The sequence below is a fragment of the Populus euphratica genome, unplaced genomic scaffold, assembly GCF_000495115.2.
Source record: "Populus euphratica unplaced genomic scaffold, PopEup_1.0 scaffold1.1, whole genome shotgun sequence".
NCBI classification, from domain to species: Eukaryota; Viridiplantae; Streptophyta; class Magnoliopsida; order Malpighiales; family Salicaceae; genus Populus; species Populus euphratica.
This window is the reverse complement of record NW_011499845.1, coordinates 3,150,540-3,165,855: the sequence shown is the minus strand read 5'-3', so window position 1 is coordinate 3,165,855 and position 15,316 is coordinate 3,150,540. Positions and strand designations below refer to the sequence as shown.

Below are 15,316 nucleotides of genomic sequence, written 5' to 3'. Positions count from 1 at the left end.
TACGAACGTTCCTCCAATATGTTGGATGAAAGAGGCACATCCATGGAGAGAAGTGTAGGATTAGTTTAGGTCGTTGGTGTTTATTTTTAAAATGCACACAAAGATGGAGTCAAGTCAACTAATTATCGATTGGTTGGTGAGGTTTTTGAGAAGCTGAAGGAACTTGCACCGCGCGAGACGACCAGCACGAACCAATCTCCCAGAGGTACAAATTAGAAGTTATAGTTTATTCTCGATGAAGCATCCCTGTTGAAGATACCGTAAATAATTATTATATTTAGTTTAAAATGGATTAGAAACTCATCTAGAAAGACAATTAATTAAACCAAACAATTTGGCTGACGTGGCAAATTAAACCCGATCTCAATCTTATCATTAAAACAGATAATGGAACACGATCCCTCCATTAACTATAACAATAAGGAATCAGCTTTTAAATGTAGATTGGATACTTTTAGTTATAGTTTTTTTTTTATAATTTAGGTTTTTTTAATATTAATATTTTTTTATTTAGATATTATGCTATTATGATACATGTTTAATGGATTAACACAATTGACTTATTTTATTTTTTAATATTAATTTTTTATTTAATTATTATATTTTTATAGCATGGTTTTATAATCAATCTATATCCAAGTCTTTTGAATTTAATATTATAGTTAAACCTATTTAAACTTTAATAAATCAAGTTTAATATTATTATTTGTATTATAAATATTACTATTATTATTATAATTAATATTATAAATATTATTTTTATCTATTGTTGTTGATAGACCCAATTTTTTAATCTTAATTATTTTTGATATTTTTTATATAAAAAAAAAACTTTAGCCCGCAACCGGATTACCTAACTGAATGACCGGGTTACCTAACTGAATGAAACTACTGGCCATATGCCTCTGACTCCGGCTGTCTTCGACGGTAACAATACTAGAGGCGAATAATTGTCGGAGTCAGAGCCCATAGATTTCAGTACTTACATTCACTGATTAAACCACTGCATAAACAAATCCAGCGAGCATAGTTTAATCGGTTATTTAGAATATTCAGCCATAATTTTCAATATTGCTTTTCTTGAAGTTTTGAGATCCCGAATAAATGTTATGTGCTTTGTTCGAGGGAAAAAAAAACAGAAATAATCTTGGAAAGATAGGAAACTGTTCGGAGAAAAAGCATTCAAGGCTTCGATCGTGAAAAATGCTCATGCCTCCAATAAATTGTAGTCGTGGGCTCCGTTAGGCATTTATCAAGTAGCTGGACTTAACATATATGATTAATACCAGCATCCTAGTTTCTTACCAAAAATACACAAGCTCTGAATATTTTCAGTGACAGCATCTTATAATATACTAATTAAGAAATATAGATACATATGCTCCAAGAACAGAGACTTAATGACAGTACACGGATTCAAACATCGCATGTATACTTCATGAGTGCCGCGAAAGAGCCACAGCTGACGTGATGATTATCAGCATAATCATAATTATTGAGGCAAAAGAGCCTATTAAAGATCCAGATATTCGCTCACAGAAATTATTGAATTGTTGACAGATTGCCAACCAATTTGCATTAGCATTCCCCTTGTGTGCCAAGTATACAACGACCGTTGCAGCTGAAGCCCCAGCAGTGAGAAGTTCCACCATTGCCTTAATTTACATGGTTGAAATTAATTAAATTCATTAGAAAGTGTGTTTCTTCAAATTATAAAAAACTACTGATCCTCGCTAATTAAGAATAAAAGTGGCCATACCGTATCAAAGATGACCAAGATAATCCTGGTGATTCTTGCTTCTCTCCTGATGAAGTGGGAGATAGATAGGGGGAAAGAAAGAACAAGATACCCACATACAATAGAATTTGCAATCACAAAAAACCTGTTTGATATGGATGTCCACGTACGTTCATGATTATTATGTTATGGAAAACTTTTGAAACATGCATGCATACGAGGAATATTTAAGATAATGGAAATGGCTTACGTTAGGGAGGGGAGATCATTATATTTAGCCCTGATAATGATGGGTTGTGTGAAGATTGTAAGTGTTTCAGTAGTAGTTCCCATGGCCAAAGCACTTGCAAAAGTCCCAATAGCTGCTACAACTCTTAAAATGAGGTCTGCTATTGAGATCCCTCTATTAATCCCTCGTTTTGGAGCTGCAATGATCGTTGATGCTTCACCTGATTCAACTGCTTCTGCCTTCATGATTGACCTGAGAATCTTCCCTCTGTAATTTCTCCTGCGGTACGTTTTTTGGTTCACCCTGTTAACAGCTATAACTGGGATTTTTTATAGCTATAATTTCAGCTCAAATAGCATCAGATTAAGAGGCGAGGAAAAGTAATGCAATTATGCAAAGTATGTTTTAATATTGAATTAGCACGCCAAAGCAAATCTGGATTTTCTCCATGGACGCAAGGGTAAGAAACAACTAAAGCAGGTACGATTGGGTATGCCAAGGCTAATGAGGTAGCTTCGTTTTGCTTCCCTAAGCATTCACTGTAGATGTCACTGTCTGAGAGGCTACATGATCTAACCAAAGCAAAGCTTTATGAATACTGATTTCTCAATGTCTTTCAATGTAAGTGTTCATAAGCGCCAGAATGCTTGCCTTCTATTTGATCCCTGGGATCTCCAAAACAAAAAAATCCTAATTCCAAGAATGCAAGTCAAATATGCCGGCCTTAGCAGCTAGCCATTTATATATTGATTTTCTTCAAAGAAATTATTCAACCATTTTTTTTTAATATTCGTATCGATTATTTCATTCAATTAATAAATTGATCGCGCGCATCTACAAAGACAATTGTTATAAATTTCTTATAAATGAACAACTTTGAATTGTTATTAGATTAAAATGTTGAAAATATTTGATATTTACTAATCTGTCCTTCAGTTAATAAGTTGATCACATAAATAAACAAACTTTAAAACCAGTTTGCCATTTTCATTTTAAAATAACGCTAAACATTAATTATAGATGAAAATTATTACAATCAAATGTTAAGATATAAATATGATAATAAATGTAATAATCTAATATTTGATTTTGATGAATTGTAGTGTACTCTAATCATTTTCAAATTTCAATTTCATCAATTTTTTAAAGTTATTTTTAAATAATGCTAAAGTGTCGAAGATCGAAATAAAATGTAAACAAGATATTATATGGGCTAAAAATAATTTTAAACGTTATTTTAAATTATCTAGCGTTTTACGCATTGTAAGAACAAGTATAACAACAAAAATAAAACAACCTATCTCTTAGAAATTAGTAAAAAGTTTTCAGGAATTTCATCAATGTTCGTCTCTTCTGTGATTACATGAGCGCTCATGAGCGTGTGAACGCATAAATCCATGAAAACAGTCCCATCTTCAACCAGCTATTGTAGCTTTGTAAGGCAGGGCTTCACTGGCATGTTTCTCACAACATACAAGGGCTAACAAGCCAGTACTGTCTGTTGTGAGGAGGCTATGCTGTCTTGTATTAAAATCTCTCAATACATGTCATTTACAAGGGAGGTGCGGGTCAGTGGCCTTTCCGGCTGGGCCTTGCCAATTTTCGGATTTGGAACTGTAATTATATCCAATTTGACTTTGAAAAGAAAATAAATTGAACGTGGAATTTTCCCTTTTCTTGAAAAATCGTAGTCGTGCTTTAGGAATTAATAAATAAGTTATAAAACATTACATAATCAAACTTTAAATCTTAAAAATCTCAAATAAAAAAAGTTAATTGGTCAGACCAACGGTAATCGCTAATTAATAAGTATCATTGTTAGCATACTTGAGGTATACAGTTTAGGAGACCTTTCGCTTTTACATCTGTTCTCCAGGTGTAAGCAAAAGTTGGAAACTTCTGATACTCAAACGCAACAAACCTACCGTGAAGAAGAATCTAATTACGTGTGTTAATTGTAAATTTTATTTGGATATTTCAATAATTATAAAATAAATGAATATTTGGATTTAATTATCTACTCATGTGGATCATCCTTGACCAAATTCATGTCGATCAGTGCTACCCAAAAATAATCTGTCTAAAAAGTAAAATAGTACTGTTTATAATTACAATGAGAAAATTCAACTTTAAAGTGCGACGTAGAAGGACGACTTGCAGTTATCTGATTGATGTAAAAGATTCTTAAATCCAAACATTTCGTTTAATAAAAATCCCAAATAATGAGAAGTTTTGAGATCTAATAATATTTTCTATAAATTGAATGTGTATAATTAATTGAATTCTTTTTTTATAATATGATAATCAGTCGGAAAAACATCATATTTCTTAATAAGTAACGATACACACACACAGAAGATTTGTTCCTGAAAATATATAAAATTAGCTCAAGAGATCATTAGGAGAGAAACTTACTGGTGTAGCTGATATGACCATCACCACATCAACCTTTCGCTCCATGTGAACTTCATCATTGCCGATGGTAGTCATCGTAGATCTAGCATGTGAATGTGAAATAGAGACATAGCCAAGGACAGCTTGCCGATCATTTCAACCAGACAATGACCCAAAAGTTTGAAATACGAAATCATATATATATATATATATGTATCAAGGAATTAAAGTTTTTTTTTTCTAATTTGGGAGTCACATTGATGTAGCAATGCCATCAATGAAACTCGAAACAAAATACGTGTGAGGAGCTTGCCGGCAAGTCATCCTTGGCTGCGCCACGATATCTCATCTTCACATGTTAAGACCCTAGATGAATTAATAAATCTAGTTCTTCTTTCAACGAAGAATTATTGCAACTCTGACCATGGCACCAGAGGAGAGAGCCATATATTTATACACACACACACACGAGTGCAAATCGTATCACAAGCACGTCACTTGCATTGATTGGAGAAAGAGTATGAGTAATGCTTTGGTTTTTAAGATGACATGATTGTGTTGCGTTGAGGCATCGGACTCTTTGATTCAATCATTGCATGGAGGAGCTCAAGCTTCAGACCCATATATTATTTCTATCAACCAACGGGATGCGAGAGACGTAAGGAGTTGAATTGATGGTTTTCAAGGGGACTGGTGTCACTGGATAAGAGATGATAATTAAAGATCACAGATATAGACATATCTGCTCCATGGTCACATGATAAGGTTAAAGTATCCTACTGTTGGTGATTTTCATTTGATGTACCACGTGATGTGATGATCTTAGAAAAGAAAGCAATATCTACCTACGAGATGTGGAGGTCGCTGTTTTGGAGGAGTGAATTCCTAAATGTTTAGCAATTACCATTCATAGTTCTTACACCAACCCTAAAAGAAACCAACACCGCAGGTCATTTCTATTTGTGTTATTTACGCATACAAGTCTAGAGTTATCATATGGTCATGGGAACTTGTATATCGTAAGTGATCATGGCTAGCAAACAAATTGTTTCAATATTTTACGTAGATTTTTATTTTTATTTTTTGTTATTGTTATTGCTATATCTAAGAGTGTTCAGAGGAGGAAAAGATGCAGACGTTTGCACTAAAATCCCCCTCTGTTTTTATGGTAAGAGTTCATTTTATGGTTTTGTGTTATATGAATACGTGATTCATTCTTAAGAAAATTATGTTGTTACTAATGCCCATTTTGTAAGATAGAAATGGATGGGAGAAGGTTAGGACGAAGAAGGGAAAGACATGAACTTCAGTACTTGGTACTCAGAAGTGTGAGGGCGTGACGTTAATGGAACAAGGGAAAGACAGCCTGACAGGGCAGCACTGATCTCGTGAACAAGGACTGTGGCCAATTAGTTACAGGATGACATGAGCTTAGGATTCTTTTTTGTACCAGCTTCGGCAGAATGGTTTCCCTATACCATCTTGAGCAGAGAAATCAGCGCAGCCTCCCCCTCTTCCTGCCTCCTCTTGAGGTCCAAGCGTCCAGCCGTGCAACACTCCCTTTCTTTCAAGTTTCAGCTGTTGCAGGGATAAAATCCTTCCATCCGAGAAATTCAACCAAAATTGTAATGGCTGTTCTTTTTATTTTTAAAGAAAAGGATGGGGAGTGAAAGTTTCCAGTAATTGAAGAGAAGAATTGCAAGCTTTGGTTATAGAAATCAAAACGGAAAATAAAAGCTTGATATCAACAAATCAGAATCGTTCTTTTTTGAAGTTGAAAGCACCTTGCATGAAATCAACGAACATTACGAGAATTAATTTTTTCTGAGGGAAGAATCCAGAAGAAATACAGAGGAAGAAGACTATAGAAAATGCAAGACAAATTTCGCCTTAGCTTCCCTCTCGGGATCACCAATATAACCCATCAGTTGAGATTTCTCACCATTAAGCACAAATTTCATCCATAACTCAAATATTTTAGCACAAATACTTTTCAGAGCCACCAGTTCCCAAAACCTTCATGGTCCTATATGAGCCATCTCCAAACATGGCATTGACAGAAATCTTGTACAAATCACCACTTCCAACATTCATTTCCCCGCTGTCCTACTGACTGGTCGACAAGACCACTTCTGATTCACCATACTTTAATCTATCAACTTCTAACAAGAACAAATGTCTCCCTTTACACAGGTGAAGATGATCAGGTTATATTTTTCCTCACAATAGCAGCATTCTCCCTTTTGTGTCTTTTCTCTAGGACTAGGTACCCTTCTAGTTCTGAAAACCGAATTACCCTTTTGGAATTGTGGTGGTAAAGGAAGTAGATCCGTATTGGTTGTTATTGGCAACAGGACTAGGAAGTTTAAATTGGAAGTTATTGGTTGGTAAATGTCTAGAAATGTTCAAATTGGTTTTGTTTGAAAAGAAGGAATTAGTTTTGGTCATGGAGAAATGGTTTGGTTTGGGTAATGATTTAGGATCTGAATGAAGGTGAGGGGTGAGTTCTTAAAGTTTGGCTAGAGAAAGGCTTGTTAAAGGGTTTTTGGATTGAACATTCTAGCTGGTATCTGTAACTCAGGCTCCATGTTGCCTAAGAATCAATCGATTACATATTCCTCAGGCGCAGAAAGACGTTTCACTACAGAAACAAATTTGCGAAATAAAGAACTAACATCTTTCTGTTTTGGATAAATGAGCCCAGCCATAGGATCACTTGCAACCAATTTTCTAAAATTAGCCATTAAAGCCTCAACATGCTCAGGCCATTGTAAAACAATAACCACCCCATTAACATCTTCATGGGCACGTCTATTAACTCCATATTGTCTAACCCATTGTCTCAATATGTTGCAAATTAATTCCTTCAATCAATTCCCTGATATCAGAAAACTCTTGATTATACCATTTAGCAATAACATCATATGTAGAATTCAAAGAACTCTGTTGTTTCAAGAGCTGAAATTGTTGCTTAGTAAGTTCAGAGACTACCTTGGTCAAAGTCTCCAGTGATTCCTCCATACGCTTCAAATCCCTATCTCTCGTCTTTTCTGCCATGTTGAAAGACCTTCACTTCCACACCGATCAACCCACCACAGGTGCCAATAACTGCTATCCAGTAATTGAAGAGAAGAATTGCAAGATTTGGTTGTAGAGATCAAGACTGGAAAGAAAAGCTTGATATTAACAAATTAGAATCGTTCTTATATTAGATTGAAAACAGTTTACATGAAAATATATTTACTCTTCACATAAATACAAGTTAGCTTGAAAATACCACCAGCAAGTTTTTTTTTAAGAAAAAATAAATTATATACCATATCTGTGGTTTAAAAATTACAGGAAGAAAATGTATAGCTGACTCTATGTTAAAATGTAATGAGATGAAGATTTGTCTGGTTCAGTTCAGTAGGTTAATGAAATTGATGTTGTTAAAAATACCAGACATGGCGATCGATGGGGGGTGGTTTTCTTCTTTGTCCTGCTCTTCCATCATTTAGCAGGCCTGGAAACTCTTTACCAACCCTTACAATCTGAATGGGCTAATCTTGTCTCCTAGCAGCCGAGCGTTTTTGACTGGCCCTGCTGTTGAACATGCATTTTTTTTACTCTGCTGATTGGGCACTGGGAATGGTAGTAAGTAGTCATTTGAAATTTTGAATATTTTTATTTCTCTACAAGTTTGATGGCTGCCATTCTTTATAGCTCTAATGTTGAGTTTGCAGTTTATTGTTGTCTTTGTTCTGTTTTTCAACTTGTTCAACAGCAAGGAGCTCAAGAACCTGAAGGACCATCTGAAGCTCTCCGCCCAAAACTTCAAGTATTGCATGCTTTCTGTTGACGCCTTGAAAAATATTCCCCAGTCGACATGGTAGATCAGTAGCGTAGATATTTCCTCATTTAAATTCTATGAAAAGGGCCATGCTATATTCATTGACCTATCTCAGATTGAAATTTGGAAATATCCTGAAAAATTGAGGTTGCCAGTCCTGGTTTTTAGTCCAGGCGAATTGACAATATAATAAATTAATTTCGTCCCAATGAGACGGCCCATCACTGGTTATTCATTATTTTTCTGTTCCAGCCCACTCCGCACCACCAAATGCGTTCAAGGCGCTCAGCTTATGCTCCTGCAGATGATGATGGTATCTTGCAAGACCAAGTCAAATCTTTGCCCATATTTGCCCCGTTACCATGTCTCCCTCTGCTGATTTCTTTTTTTCTTTTTCTTTTTTTGCAGCAGAGCGGATCACAAGGTGGGGAAGATAAGAACTCTGCTCCCGAAGACCAAACCTGCAATGCCTCGATGGCTGTTTGATCTATTCATGTTGGCATTCTTTGTTCCTTATTTTTTGGACCCGGAAAATTGAGATTGAAAAACCATTATGAGAGGCTCACAAGGTGCTCACGCCATAAGTAAAACATAGAATCATCACATGCTGGCATCTTATAATGGATTCTTTCAGCTCATTTTCCCATCTCTAGGTACACACATCCAACCTCTCGTCTCTCTCTCTCACTTTCTGGCAATGTTATATATATATATCCCTGTAAAATGTTAGTGGATTCTTGTTTCGGTTCAGGATTCTTGTCTTGTTTCGGTTCAGAACAGGCAAGTGCATGTGTTACTTGTCAAAGTGCACGGATGTGCTCAATAGAAAGTCAAAAATTAAAAATAATAATATTAACTTAACTCTTTCTATGCTTGCTTCATACGTTCCAAAAATAAATACTAAATAAAACATCGAAATACCATTTCCATTTCTTTTACAAAGATATTATACCTCCACATGTTGCAAAAATACCAAAACCTTACAAAACATTATACACCATTCATCATCTTTTTTTTTCTCACTGGTCCTTTTTTCCTTAGATTTTCTATGTATTTTATATAAAATTATTCTCTTCTTATATTCAAGTGATTATTTTATTTTATTTTTTATATTGAGTTATTAAAAATCTTCCAAAATGACTTTAGATCTGGCAAATCAATCGACTCGAATAATATCAAGACTTTAGATCTGGCAAGTCAATTGAATAATATCAAGTTGTTAAAATAGTTATATATCAAATATATTAAATTACAAATAGTTATTCTAAATGGTAAATGCACATAAAAAATTAAAAACATTTACACTATTTAAAAAGCCATATTTTATTATGAGAGATGCTCTAATAAAAACACGAATTTCGACAGGCTGGAAATTTTTAGATTACTGAAATTTAACGCAGCTAATCTTTGGTCCCCGTGTTATGAAAACCAACACAATAAATCCCCTCAAGGATTTTGTAAAGAAACCGATATATATATATATAAAAGAGGAAAAAACAGAAGATTGACCATAATAACGGGGGCGTGTTCTTGTTTGCGCGTGCTTGTGTTTTTTTAGGGACACAAACACTAGTGTTCGACAACAGCCACAAAACGGATACGGTTAATCCAAGTCTGTTAACATTGTTGTGAACAACGTTGATCGAGGGAAAAAATCGGGAGGGAAGGTCGAGCTATTCAACAGCGAAGACAGAATCATCAGCTAATACAAAAATCTTATTCATGACAAAATCCTACCTATAAAAGATATTACAGGCCATTTAAGAAGAGAAACTATTCAGGAGTTCGGCAGCAGAAAGCATTCTTCACCCTTCACAATATAAGCAAAACACAAGTTAATTACTACAGATTAGTTCTCCAGATAATTGAATGCACTGCACTATCAAATCGATTACTCAAATTTGACTCTAAAAGTCCCAGCCACATCAAGAATCCCACATACACACTCATATTTAACTGCCTTGAAGAGGTGAGAAAGTAGAACAACCAAGAATCAGATACCATCTACTATGCTGAAACATTATATAAAACAACAAATCAAAGTTCGATGAGATTGCTTCCACAAGAAAATTAAGAAACCAGGCATAATGAAAACATAGGCATATAACTATACCAGAAAAAACAGGTATACAAACATTATTTAGAAGATTTCTATGTTCAAAAGTGATGATCGCTCAACACGGTAACCATACCAGCGAACACATCCAAAAATAAGGCAATCTCACTTGTTTCTTGAGTCTGTCTCCATAGACGAGATGAGATTGAATACCAGTGCCATAAAAGAACGTGGAAATAGCGTCTAGTTTCATATTAGTATTGGGAAGACCTACTTAACCAATTTTAAATTGCTGGGCATCAAACAGACAATGATATCATGCCTGACTATCTTTGTGTTCTTGCATTGTTATACAACAGCAGCCAGCTAACTAATTACCAATAAGGCAGCCAGGTCATGACCCGTACAAACATCCTGCTTACTGAAAACCAGGAGCAAAGAAACATACCTGCTGGTGATGCAAATGAAAATAGTTGATGCATCAAACCTGCCACATTAATTGCACAAAGGACTTCAACCCATCCATCCAAGGCTAATGGCCATGAACACTAAGATGCAATGTATAGAATATGCCTACCCCTCAAGCTGATTTCACCTTCACCATGCCAGCAATTTGTGAATCAGCTAGAAAAGGGATGTGTACAACTACCTCCCAGCTAAACTAATTGTGAGTTTCCCACAGCTTATGAAACAAACCTGAACACAGACCATCAAGAGATGTGCCTTGAAAGCAATTTGAAATATTAGAACATTTTCATATCAGTATTTCCAGCCAATGTTAATGTACCAATTGACATGAAAAATAGTGATGCAAAATATTAAAGAAGAAATCAATTTTTGAATAAATAGAGGAAATCCAAAGGTTCCCTCTCTGCATATAGGTAATGGCAACCCATTGGCCACAAAGAAATAACAAATGCAAATTAAAAAAAATAAAAAATAAAAGGAAAGGAAAGGAAATTGAAATAAAAGAATGTCTTTGCCAAGAATGAGATGGTAAAATCCAAATTACAGCAACCTAAAGTTTTCCAAGACCTTGCCATAATCTGTAAACCCTCAGATTAAAAACGAATACAACCATATGCTTTCAGAATTCAGTTATAAAAATCTCCCTCGTTATATTAATGACACAAATAAGCGAGTGCCAATCACAAATCTTTTACATAGAAATACATCATATCATCATTGCAGATAAGCATGCTGATGGCATGTAACATCTGGAGCAAGATATATAAGCTTTGCTAGTTACTGGTGTCAAGGTTCACAAATGATTGAATGGTGAATAACGTCAACAGATATCCAAAATAAAGCATCTGAAGGTGGGCCAAAGTGAAGCATAGTTTTGTCAAAGCCTGTTCATCTGAACTTTTATGACTTAGGCTGAAGGCTTCGTCAAAGGGCAAAGGGCAGCATCAGGATTTGTAGATCACTGCTGTTTAGATTGTACAGGGAAGGCAACAGAGGCAAAAAGGTGTATTAGAATTCTAAAACTAGGATGGCCGGGTTAGACATCAATGTATAGTAATGTCCTCATCAATCGCAAAGAAAACAGAAACCAGCATGCTTATTGAATCATAAGGATAAGCAAGTAGAAGATGGAGAAATTATCTACCTGTTGGCCCTAGAATGGAATACAGGACTAATACCCATGTTTTTTTCTTTGGGAAACAGGGTTCTGACCAGATAACCTGGTAATAGAAGTTAAAAATCAGGCATGGAAGAGATTATCAAAATTGACAACAGATGAAGATCTCCAAATACATTTCATTTAAAAAAAATAGAATAATAAAACAGAAATAAATTGCACCAGAATTGAACTAAAAACTTGAGTGACAGTTTCAAACGAAAGAAACCCTACCCAGCACCACTAGAACGACCAGATGAGAAGCCACCATATGCTCCATAACTGCCTTCACCGCCAATCTGAATGGACAATCACATAAAACTTCTAAGAGGCAATAACAACTTAGGCATGGTTACCAATCCATTAATATCCAAAAATAAGTACCCTCCACACACACACTATGCAAAGATAAGCATACCAGTGGACCTCCATTACTTCCATAATTATCACTTGGGTTCACGTCATGAGAACCATATCCACTAGATGAAGAAGAGTATCCGCGCCCACGTGATTGTCTGTCTCGGCTCCCATATTTTGGACCATCTGATGTATCTAGTGACACAGGAATGAACGGAAGAGCCGGTGGAAATGTAGTTAGTGCTCCGTCTCTTCCAAATATATTGGCTTTCAACCTTAAAATCACTTGCAAAAGAGCATTACTAGCAACTTCAAGGCTTCCAGTGATCTGGTCAGCATCGAAAAACATAATCCCCATGGCATTACAAGGTTGGACCAATTATGCACTTGAAAAGAAAAAAGAAAAATTAAGCAAAACATGCACACACACCTAGCAGGTTCAAAACAATTTCTTACACTAAACATTATAAACATTCACCTGCACCATCTCATCATCTTCACCAGCAACCTTAGGAAGATTGTCATCGGAAATAATCCGGATGTTTGCCCTTGTTAGATTCCTCATTTCTGAAATAATTGCCCCACCTTTCCCCATAAGACATCCAATTTGTGATCTTCCCACAAGCAGGCGGGTGGTGATTACAGAATCACCTGATTCCTTTTCAGTTTTTTCACTGCATCGTGGTTGCAAGCGCAGTGCTGCATTCATGGTTGGAGATTGATCTTCAAAGAACTGCAGGTAAATGATTAGATCATCAACAGTGTGGAATCCCATCAAGATTACTTCGCAATGAAAACCACAGAGAGCTGGTTAATGCTGACCTCCTTTGCTGATATAAATACTATGCAGTCATTTCCTTCAGCCCCTGAGCTATCAACTTTAATAGATGCCCTGGATTCCTGTCGAATTTGTTTGATGATTCCACCACCTTTCCCAATCACACTTCCGATGTTTGCAATGGGACAAACTAAACGAAGAGAAAAATCTTTTGCAGAAGCTTCATCTCTCTGGTCCGGGTAAAAGGATGATGACCAACTACCTTTATAATTGCCATATAGACCCAAAAGAGGGGCTCCAGCATTTGCAGTGACAAACATGCCACCAGATTGATATGTGTTGGCTGAAGAAGACAATAGCAAGTGCTGTGACCGAGATGGATTCTCATGAAGCCGTGTTGCCACTTGGTAAAGTGCCTTTCTCACAACAGAAGGTTCTCCATGTATCTGTATTGTGCCAAAAGTTCACTGCTGTCGGTAAATATATCACTATCCAATAGCCACTTCTGAAAAAGCAATTCATCTTGAAAAGCATGATTGAGCTGAACTAACTAATTCACCACCAAAAACCCTAGAATTTTGGTTCAGGATTTATGTAATTGTGTTGCTTTTTAAAACATGAAAAGGAAAGTACGCAGCCAATTATTCAACTCTTATCATTGGTCGACACAACACTGGATTGTGAAAAGATCACAAAAAGAAAACATGTTTCTAATACAAATTAAATGCAGACAGCTTCACTATCAACATTGCAAGCACACAGGTTCAATATTTTGTAGCGTTCTTGTTTTAAACAAAGCTCGACAAGAATATAAATTCCAGTATGATACAATAGCAGAAACTACAATAGCTTAAGAAAACCCTTACCAGGAGAAGCTCATCAGTACTCAGAGCCAAAGGAGGTAAATGCTCATCCTTGGTAATCCGAATCTGCGCACGAGTCTCACTCCTTATATTCTGAATAACTTGTCCACCCTTCCCTATAACACAACCAATTTGATCCGTGGGCACAAGCATTCTCACAGTAACTTGCTGCACCTCCCCAAACCTATCCTCCTCCTCCTCCTCCTCAGCAGCAGCAGCAGCATTATTCAAGTCCTCGGCAATAACCCTATCGTGAACCATAAAAAGCGCATCTTGGGCAGGACAAACATACTCACCAGTATCTTCAAAAAGATTAGTTTCGTCACTGGAACTAAAAATAGTAACAACTCGCTCATCATAACCCGGCATTGCCTCACTGATCCTAATATTTGACTTACTATCCGCCCTTAATTGCTTAGCAATCTCTCCACCTTTACCAATAATACTACCAATCTTTCTTAAAGGACATAAATAACGATAGACTGTATCTTCATTGGTAACAGTATGCTGGTCAGAAGGGTCGTCTCCAGGGTTTCTTCTTTTACCCCCACCATAATCAGATTGTGAATGCTGTGATCTTTTGCCATGGTCATTCCTTTGACCATCCATTATTATTAGCGGCAAGAAAAACAAAAAAGAAAAAAGAGAAGGAGCAACCCTTTAACTGCAAACACATAAAAACCAACTAAAAATTAATATAAAAAAAAGACAATTTTTTTTGTGATTAAGATAAACAAGTTTATGTCTTAAATGATAATGACAGATCTGGGATTTGATTAAATAACAGTTTTATAATAATAACAAAACAACAATTATGCAACATAGATAAATGATAAATACAGGAAATTTAATGGAAGAGGGGATTGAGAGAAAGAAACTAACACGGGAAGCGAAGAAGATTGAGAGAGAGTGTTGTGTTTCTTCGATTTGTTTTGCCGTGGAAAGGATAAAAAGGGTTTTGAAAAGTGTGCGCGTGCGAGAGAGTGAGGGAAGAGGGGCCCCAGATCCGACCATGTAACAACATGTAATGGCAAGCAGAGCATTGGATTCCAGGGGTTGTACATAATCTTTTGCGAGAACCCTTTACCAGGACATTACTGATATTGTTTTAAAAAAATAATAGTTTTTTTTATAATTTTAAATGTATTGTGTTGCTATAAAAATAAATTTTAAAAAACAAAAAATAAATATTATTTTAATATATTTTTAAATTAAAAAATAATCACACAATTCCAGAGGTCACCATCGTTCTTCTGATTCGTGGATTTTTTGTTCGGCAGTGCAGGATTAGAAGCGAAGCACACCAATTTTTTTATTATTTTAATGCTCCTGTTGGAAATTATGAATAGGTAGATGAAATTGTATTATTCTGTTTAGCAAGTCATACGAGCGAGTCAACCACCCGCACAACTATCAAAGCAATTCAGACCACCACAGTTGCTGAA

At 35.8% G+C, this 15,316-nt stretch overlaps 2 protein-coding genes across 15 annotated transcripts; both read right to left on the bottom strand.

Moving 5' to 3' along the window:
- Positions 1-1,192: 1,192 nt before the first annotated feature.
- Positions 1,193-4,399, bottom strand: LOC105120808 (casparian strip membrane protein 5). Of its 2 annotated transcripts, XM_011019199.1 has the most exons (4): positions 4,383-4,399; positions 1,989-2,302; positions 1,760-1,883; positions 1,193-1,655 (listed from the first exon to the last, which is right to left on the bottom strand). In XM_011019199.1, exons 2-4 carry the CDS (start codon positions 2,210-2,212, stop codon positions 1,437-1,439), a joined length of 567 nt encoding a protein of 188 aa, XP_011017501.1. In that variant the 5' UTR covers positions 2,213-2,302; positions 4,383-4,399; the 3' UTR covers positions 1,193-1,436. The 2 variants fall into 2 exon arrangements, with proteins under 2 accessions (XP_011017501.1, XP_011017493.1); XM_011019191.1 differs by lacking the exon at positions 4,383-4,399 and having other exon boundaries at positions 1,989-2,437.
- A 5,298-nt stretch (positions 4,400-9,697) lies between these two features.
- Positions 9,698-14,941, bottom strand: LOC105120752 (KH domain-containing protein At4g18375-like). 13 transcript variants are annotated; one of them, XR_841424.1, is made up of 10 exons: positions 14,754-14,939; positions 13,875-14,535; positions 13,053-13,454; positions 12,709-12,963; positions 12,292-12,558; positions 12,108-12,172; positions 11,862-11,937; positions 10,827-10,972; positions 10,698-10,736; positions 9,698-10,149 (listed from the first exon to the last, which is right to left on the bottom strand). XR_841424.1 is itself a non-coding variant. In XM_011019115.1 (8 exons), exons 2-7 carry the CDS (start codon positions 14,478-14,480, stop codon positions 11,889-11,891), a joined length of 1,644 nt encoding a protein of 547 aa, XP_011017417.1. In that variant the 5' UTR covers positions 14,481-14,535; positions 14,754-14,939; the 3' UTR covers positions 9,792-10,972; positions 11,862-11,888. The 13 variants fall into 13 exon arrangements, 6 of the variants coding, with proteins under 6 accessions (XP_011017417.1, XP_011017437.1, XP_011017446.1 ...); XR_841426.1 differs by having other exon boundaries at positions 9,698-10,003; XR_841423.1 differs by having other exon boundaries at positions 10,698-10,972.
- Positions 14,942-15,316: the final 375 nt, after the last annotated feature.

Bases quoted from the DNA above. Each gene is read 5' to 3' on its own strand.
- LOC105120808 (XM_011019199.1), bottom strand. From the start codon at position 2,212: ATGAAGGCAGAAGCAGTTGAATCAGGTGAAGCATCAACGATCATTGCA. The intron at 1,884-1,988 runs GTAAGCCATTTC...CATATCAAACAG, and splicing joins AATGATCTCCCCTCCCTAAC to GTTTTTTGTGATTGCAAATT. The intron at 1,656-1,759 runs GTATGGCCACTT...ATGTAAATTAAG, and splicing joins TCTTGGTCATCTTTGATACG to GCAATGGTGGAACTTCTCAC.
- LOC105120752 (XM_011019115.1), bottom strand. From the start codon at position 14,480: ATGGATGGTCAAAGGAATGACCATGGCAAAAGATCACAGCATTCACAA. The intron at 13,455-13,874 runs GTAAGGGTTTTC...GGCACAATACAG, and splicing joins GTACTGATGAGCTTCTCCTG to ATACATGGAGAACCTTCTGT. The intron at 12,173-12,291 runs GTATGCTTATCT...TTGTCCATTCAG, and splicing joins GAAGTAATGGAGGTCCACTG to ATTGGCGGTGAAGGCAGTTA.